General features: G+C 29.2%; 1 protein-coding gene across 1 annotated transcript; it reads right to left on the bottom strand.

Annotated features, from left to right (window-relative positions):
• Positions 1-2,741: 2,741 nt before the first annotated feature.
• LOC120076491 (1-aminocyclopropane-1-carboxylate synthase CMA101-like) lies at positions 2,742-5,125 on the bottom strand. The gene is made up of 4 exons (XM_039030337.1): positions 4,875-5,125; positions 4,516-4,647; positions 4,258-4,418; positions 2,742-3,713 (listed from the first exon to the last, which is right to left on the bottom strand). The coding sequence occupies exons 1-4, from the start codon at positions 5,022-5,024 to the stop codon at positions 2,792-2,794; spliced, it is 1,365 nt and encodes a 454-aa protein (XP_038886265.1). The 5' UTR covers positions 5,025-5,125; the 3' UTR covers positions 2,742-2,791.
• Positions 5,126-8,719: the final 3,594 nt, after the last annotated feature.

An 8,719-nucleotide genomic window follows, 5' to 3' on the forward strand; every position in this document is an offset into this window, starting at 1 on the left:
TTTTGGCTATTTTGAATTGTTGGTTTATATTCTAATTTTCTTGAAGGCAACTTTTGATTTTTGGATTAGATTCTATATTAAAATAATGTGTGATTCTCCTAATTGTCGAGAAAGGTACACATGTCCACGTTGTTTTACTAATTACCGTGTATTTTAATTAAATATTTTAAGTTTAGATATATTTTGGACAGAAAAGTGTGTTTAGATATTTTCCAAAAAATTCTTTTTAAAATTAGATCTTTGTCCAATCGCCCAAACAAAAAAAATATTTATTTGGGAAAACTCAATGAGGAAAAGGATCCTAAAAGAAATGATGCTACGGCCCATAATTAAGAGTAGTCGAACCTATGCAGCCCATTTAAGAATGGGCCGAATGGTTTCATTTCACGTCACTTGGGATCCCAAGCCCAAGCCCATATTATTCCATACTATATAATCTATCTTCTTAGTATAAAAACAAAAAAATAGCATAGTTTAATTGGTTACTATCAACCTCAAAGTCAGAAGTTTGATTTTCTATCCTATATATTGTAAAAAAATAAATATCAAATGAGTTTGATTTTATGTCTTTGTTTCAAATCTATTTAATATGAATTTAATTATTATGGACATATTCTTAGGTATCGATTGAAAAGCTTTTTTGACTCCAAACTTTAGTTGGTAACGATTGAGTGTTTGTACTTTTACATTTGTAAAAATTTAGTTAATAAACTTTAATAAGTAACGATGTAGTACCTATATTTTAAAAATGGTAACAATTAAGTTCCTATTATGAAAAATCTTTTTAAAATTAATTGTTGAATTCATGTAGTGATCTAATCTTTATAGTTTATTAAAAAAAAATTGATTTTCGATCAATATAACGATCTACATGGGTCTTATTAATTAATTTTTTTTCTTTTTCCACCAATTAATTTTCACAAATTAAATGTGATAAAAAAAAACCACATTTAATATCAACTTGATTTTTCAATTCCTGATAGACTTTTTTTGGTATTAAATGTGAGCTCAAAAATTGTTATTTTTTCCTTCACCCACATGTTTTCTTCATTTTCCTCACACTATTATTCGGCTTTGCACCTTATTTTGCTTTAATTTTCTTCGTTAATTTTCTGCACATTTCTTTCTCTAGTACACCCTTTCAATTTATGAAAATTACCGGTAATAACTTGCTAAATTTTAAAACCGGTTTAAATCGACTTAAGAAAAAAAAAACTTTTTTTAAATAAAAAATCTCTTTTTTATTTAAATACTTTTGATAAAAACGAATTACAATATACTTGAAAAGCTACTTTGAGTAGTTGTCAAAAACTTCAATTTCTTCCAAAATGACTTATTTTTTTAAATTAAATACTTGAAAATATATTCCAAACACACTCTAAAGTTTCATATGACGTTTTTAAATCTTGTGAAACTCAGTTTTATGCTATGTTTTTATTTTTTCTGATAGCAAAGAAAAACAAATATACTAATGGTCCGTTTGGATTGACTTAAGAAAAAAAAATGTTTTTCAAAAATTTTATTTTTATTTAAACATTTTTGATAAAAATTATTGTTCAAAAACTATTTTAAGTGATTGTTGAACACTTCATTTTTTTTTCAAAATGATTTTATCTTTTAAATTAAATACTTGAAATTGCATTTCAGATTCATAGTAGTAAATGATTAAACATGTTGAATGTACAAAACCTATTTAAGATATATAATTACATTCTTTCCATTTTTGAATATTACCATGGAAAATCTTATGAAGCTAAGTTTCATACTATGTTTATATTTGAAATTCAATTTCAAACTATATAGATTTTTTTATGGCAAAAACTACATGATGATGGTGACGAACAAATATACGGAGTTTATATTTTCAAATAATTAAATGTACCCAGTGTATATGATGAAATCCATGGAATACATATTTGCATAAGATGGAATAATAAATATAAACATAGTATATACGTTGTATTATATTATTTTAATGTACAATTATATTGTTGTGTTTACAACCATGCATGATAGGAAAAACACCCCCAGTATATGTGACTATAGCGAACAAAAGAAAGAAAAAAAATTCTGTACGTCTAAATATATACATGAGTTGTATCAGTATGTATTTATACTTATATTTTGTATCATTTTTCATTTAAAACTTTGATTTTGTTGAATACATCTTAGAGTTCCTCAAAAAATATATATATATATAACTACTAACTTAGAGTGATATTAAGTTTTGCATATATATATATATGTTAGAAGTTGAATCTTCCACCTTGTAAATTGTCAAACTCAAGAAAATAAAACTTTTTAAAAACATATTTGACATATAAATAGGAGATAGAGAGATCTAAATCTTTTACACATTTAATGAACTACAAAGATCTCGACTTATTCCTTTTCAAATAAGAATATATTGGGTTATATTGTATTTTATCTATTTCTTTCATTTTAGAATCGAACAATTATAGTTTGGATGGTTGATAATAATTAATAACAATAAGTATCTTGTTCACTCAACTATATTTGAATAAGTTATGTCTAAGTTATTATTATCATCATCATTTTAAAAAAAAACATTGGTTTCCAAAAGATAATCTCATCATAAAGTGACATTTGTCTATTAGTTCTTGAACTTTAGTTTATAATGATATATTCTCTAAATATGTAACAAATTAATAGATAATTAAGTTGATATCTGAAACATCATTACTAAAACTTAATTAAACTTCTTACATATATTAGATTAATTAGGGTAATAAACAAGCAAACAGCTTCGAAAGAAGAAATTTTGTGCATATTAGGCTACACCATTACCACTTAGTTGAGGGCCTTCTATTAACAACAACGGACTTCTTTGGCCTTTGAGAGAGGAGGAGGCAGTAGAGTCCACAAAGGCCTTAAGACGACACATCGCCACCGTCAAAGTGTGTTCCGACATGTTGGCAAAGCACATTCTAAACCAACCGGGTTCAGAGCAATGACAAGCCGAACCGGGTGAGACGTTAAGCCCAACCTCACACAAAATCCTCTTCCAAAGCTCCATTTCCTCTTCAAAACTTGGGTACTTCAAAAGATGCCTCATATCCACCCAACAAAACAGACCCGCATTCCCTTTCAAACACCCGATTCCGGCTTTCCGGAGCCCCGACTCCAGCATCGCTTTTCTCTTTAGGATCCTCGTCTTCATTTCCTCCATGTAATTCCCTCGGAATTTGGCGTCCCCTAGAATTTGTGACACCAAATATTGCGTTTGAGACGAAATTAAACCGAAGCTAGACATTTTGGTAGCTGCAGCCACTACTTGTGGGTCGTTTGAATAAATCATGCCTACGCGGAACCCAGGTAGGCCTAGATCCTTGGATAGGCTGTACACCACGTGGATTCGGTCCCAAATTGGGGATTTTTGTAGGCGTTGGTCCATGATGGTTCGGAAATCTGGGGACGAGAATACTGTGGCCGAATATATCTCGTCGCTCACGATGTGGATTGCCTTGGCGGTCGCGAAATCCACTACTAAATTCAGCTCGTTCCGGCTCAATGTGGTGCCTAACGGGTTCGATGGGTTCGTTATTAAAACCCCTTTCACTCTTAATTTCAGCTTCTGGGCTTGTTCCATGGCCTCCTCCATTGCCGCTGCTGTGATTCGGAAACCGTTTGAACTCGAACAGTGAATTGGAATTATTTGTACGCCTGTTCGCCATTTTAGGTCCCTGTCAAACCTGCATTATAGTTTAAATCAATAAAATTCAAATAAAAAAAATACTTGAGTGTAGTCAGATTATTTCTATTAATTATTTATTATGTATAGATCTTCATTGTGCAGCTCAAATAATACTTTATAAAAACATGTCACGTGCAATTCTTTTTTTTTTTTTAAAAAAAAAATGAATTATCTTTTTTAACCGTATATGGAAAATGGGAGGCTACATGTAATCATCATTCTTCTAATCTTTTGCGCGGTCTATTTTAACCAAAAAAGAAAAAGAAAAATTAGATGCATTGGGGTTATATCTAGTTTTATGTATCTCACCAAATTGTCTAATAATAACTTGTTATATTATAAGTATTTTTAATACATTGTTTGTGTGTGATGAAAGTGAGATGATGAATTCAAATATTGCACTTTTACTAATTGATAAAAGTTGTCTATAACCTTGTGATTTATGCGAATATTGTTGGGAGTACAGTGTATAGTTTACATGGTACATATGGACAAATAATTGAGTCTGAAAAAAAAAAAAGGTGATAATGAAGTTTAATTACCCAGGATAGTAAGGAGTGGGAACAAGGAAAGCTTCACCAGGTTCGGCAAGACAAAACATTAGGATCTCATTTGCAGAAGTTGCACCAGCAGTGAGAACCAATTTATTCACATCAAATTTCACTTTGTTTCCTCGTATTTCCGCCAACGATTCAACTAACACCTATTATTATTATTACTATTATTTATTACACACAATATTATTCCCCATTAAAAAAAAATTGAAGGGGTCTTTATGAAAAAGTATAGTATCTAGCTACCTTTTTAAAAGCAGGCAAGCCATGGTAGTCTTGAAATAGAGCCAATTCTCTAAACACAGACACTCCATTTCTTTTCAATCCCAAAGCATCTGGGTTGTTCTCCATCCACTCATCCAATAGGTCATAACATAGCTGCAAATAAAACCATTAATACTATATACTTTTACATCAACGGTTAACAATGGTAATCATAACGATAATACTTGATTATTAACTGGGCTGATCAATAGCCCAACTGATCGATGCCACATGGCAACATATAATTCGATTATGTAATTGGACTACAAATATATATACACATATATATATATATATACACGTAATAGTTGCGGTCCAACTAGCAGCCAATAATTAATTACCTTGTTTTCGGCGAGACCCATTTGGATAATTCCGGTGGGATTTCGAGTAGGGTGATAAGGGTTCTTCTCGTACTCTTGCCATCCGAAGAAGTAGGAAGAATCTTGACCATGTGAATCATGGCTAGCTTTGGTAGACAACATTGCCATCATGTATGATCAAAGTAGTGTACAATATCTAGGTAGATATATAATAGGGAGAGGGAGAAGGAGAAGTAGAGGGAATATTTTAGGGTTGTATAGAGCTATTGATATTGAAATTTTGTGTGTTTGTGTGGGCACAATTTAGAGTGGCATTTATATATATAGGGAGGAGAGGAGGTTTAGGGTTCATGAAATTAAAGAGTTGATTTTTTACCACAAACAGACAGTTTTAGGACTCTTTCATTATCTCTGTCTCTCTCTTGTTAGTTGATTTTGTTTTGTTTTTTTCCTTGGCACTTTATTTGAATACATGATTAGATATTATGGGGTTGGATGCTCTAAGTCAAATAATCCTGTTGTAGCAATACCAACATTTTTTTAAGCTCAAAATTTAAAAAAAAAATAAAATTAAATGCAAATCCAAGAAGGATTTGACTTTTTTTTCCCATTACTAGGCAGAAAAGTGAGTAGAAGAAATTGAAAAGAACTGAAAAGGTATTTTCCATATTTGTCAACCTCTCTTAAAATGAATTGAAATTCATTGTTGGTATTTTAATTGAGTAGTTAATGTATGTTGATTGGAATCAACTGTTATAGGTATCCCATTGTAGGGGAAAAAATTCTAATAGGAAGAGATAATGAATTACCATATCAAATCATATATTGATAAGATCACATACGTGACATTTTAATTGGATTAATCTTTTTTTTTTTTTTAAAGGATAGATTGTGAATCAAATCTTTGATTTGAAAGTTGATAATATATATTTATATCAATCGAGGTAGACTAGATTTCGAGAATTGAAAATTAGAGTTAGGGTTAGGTGAAAGTCGTAAAGTAATTTGAATTTCAAAGGGTTGAAAAATGTAAAAGTATATAATTGAAAGAGAATAAATTAGTTGGGTGGTAATTTGATGACATGGAATATTGAGAGAAGCCGTGTATGCTTTTGCATATGGAGATATTTCACCGACAATCAGGTGGAACAACATGGCTCCTGCGAATCACATAGCACCTGTCCTATCCATTGACTTTTCTTTCTTTTTCTAATTTTTTATAATTAATTAATTCTATTTTTCTGGGTATATGGTTTGAGTTAATTAAGGGGTGATGTAAATATGAGTGTGTTCGTTCAGTAGATTAATTCAGAATTTTGTGGGACTTAGACAACATTATAAAAGAAAAAAAAAAGTTTGGCATTATAAGGAAATATGTATCCTTAAAGTTTTAAGCAATTCCTACCCCGAGGTTGCTCCTCTAAATCTTTCTTCGATTTTTTAAACATTATCTAATAATTTATTATAAAAGAATTCAGAATCGATACATATATTTACATGATTCATTGATAAAACAAAGAGAGAACAATTATATTAAAGAGTGTAGAATAAATGGTGCTTCTAGAATTGAGAGTTTATAATTGTAAATAATCATAAATAATTTAATATTTAGTTCCAGGATATTGTACAAGACCGTTCTAAGTGTCAAATAACAGTTGAAACATTCCATCATAATTAAAGTCGGCAATAATATAATGTGACAAAAAAAAATATATTTTTCTCAAAATAATTCCATTTAATTTTTTTTAGTATTGGATCTTCCTTGAGTAAAAAATTTGGCAGTAGAGGTGTGCCGTTGGAGGTTTTTCAGGTGGTCCACGAACACGGTATCTTACAATGCTCAGCAGAATTTTACGACCAGATGAAAAAGTCGGAAAAAAAGAGAGAAAAAAATGAAAATAAGGATGTAATGCCACGTGTAAAGGGTGAGAGCAAGGACATGAGTGGTCCATGGGGATTGGCTTACGTTGGATAAGAGGCAAAGGTGGGGTCCACAGTGTTCCAGCCCCATCTTTTGACTCTTAAACCCTTTTGTCGGCCGCTAAATTTTGTCTTTACGACGGATATATTATTCTCATAAATTATAAGAACTACACTGAATTATATAGTTTATTTATTTAAACTTTCATCTAATTACACTGAATTAACAATACACTTCCACAACATCTCCATTTTTACCATTGATAATGACTTCACTCAAAATTATTTTTAATGTTCTGGCTTTAGTATTTAAATGGTACATGAAAACTATATCCTATTTCTTATCATATCATTGGTTTTAATTTGATTATTTTACGAAAACACTCAGTAATCCACTTGTTCATATAGATATTTATTGCTAAGTCAACGAACAATTGTTTTGTATTTTTCAATTTTTTTGTAAAATATTTTATTTCAAAAAACAAATGGACAATAAAATATTTTGTTTCTAAATTCCAAGAATTAATGCAAAATATATAAAAGTTGATAGAACCCAATATGCATGATTTTTTTTTCTTTTAAAATAAGCAATAATCATGAAAGTTAACTCACCGAGATATGTTTTCAATCAAATCTAAAAATTTATTTAATCATCAAGATGCTTTTTAAAATGCTTACATTTTATGAATTTTAAAGAATATTACTCCCTCTCTACATAGGAGGAAGCAAACGCTTATTACACGGGTCTTTTTAAATATAAAAAAAATCTAAAAATATTTATAATTTAATCAATTTTTTTTTTTTTATAAGTATAAAATACTTTTGAAACTTTTTACTATAAAATCTAAATACTTTTAGAATTTTTCTATTTATAAAATTTTTTCTATCACACGTTAATATATTTTATGAAAGAAAAAGATATTAAAAGTGTATAATATGATAGAAAGTGACACATAGAAGGGTGGGTAAAGTGGTAGAGATATTATCAATATAACTCTTTATTATTTCTCAAAAAAATAAATAAAGAAACAAATACACGTATTTTTTTCCTAATGTAATATATTTAGTCTTTAAAACGAACAATGTAGCTGTGCTAAAGATCGTAAAATAATTCTAAGGGAGAAAGAACAATAAATCCTTAACTTTTACGGAATGTCGCCATCTTAAATTTCAAATTGATAGAGAATCTTTTTTACCGAACTCAGGTTTAGAATATTACAATCCAACAAAATGACAATCAACTTAAACTTAACAACAATTCAAATCTTTGATATATGACTTATTGGAATTCTTACTCCAAAGTTGTTCCGTTGATACTTGTCAATCCTTCAAATTCCTTTACACGTCTTATCTTTGTATATATCATTTTCAAAATTATTACATACTAAATTAGAAGTTTGACTCATTAATGACACAACTATACAAGTTTCAATTCACATCAAAAACCAAATGTCGAACTTTTTAATGGCACTTTATGATTCCAAAGTAGGAAAAAAAAAATGGAAAAGACATAATCCACAGATTCTCTCTCATATATTAGGATAAAACTACCAATCACATTGTAGCAACTAAATCAAATAATTTTTCCGAATCAAAATAATTATAGGGCATAAATTATTCTCAACAATAGTCAATAATAATTAGGGTTTAGGGTCCGTTTGGATTGAGTTGAGAACAAATTAATTTTCAAAAACCTCATTTTTATTTAAACATTTTTTTTATTAGAACTGATAAATATATTCGAAAAGTAAATTTGAGTAGTTACCAAACACTTTAATTATTTCAAAATAACTAATTTTTAAATTAAATATTTAAAAATATATTCTAAACACACCCTTAATCGTTAGAAGTAAAAATAAAAACCCTAATGGAGTAGATGATAGATTTAGAAAAATAAAAAAGAATGAATTTTTTTAATATTGAGATAAATAAGGAGAGAGAAAAGT

Source organism: Benincasa hispida, chromosome 4, assembly GCF_009727055.1.
Source record: "Benincasa hispida cultivar B227 chromosome 4, ASM972705v1, whole genome shotgun sequence".
NCBI lineage: Eukaryota > Viridiplantae > Streptophyta > Magnoliopsida > Cucurbitales > Cucurbitaceae > Benincasa > Benincasa hispida.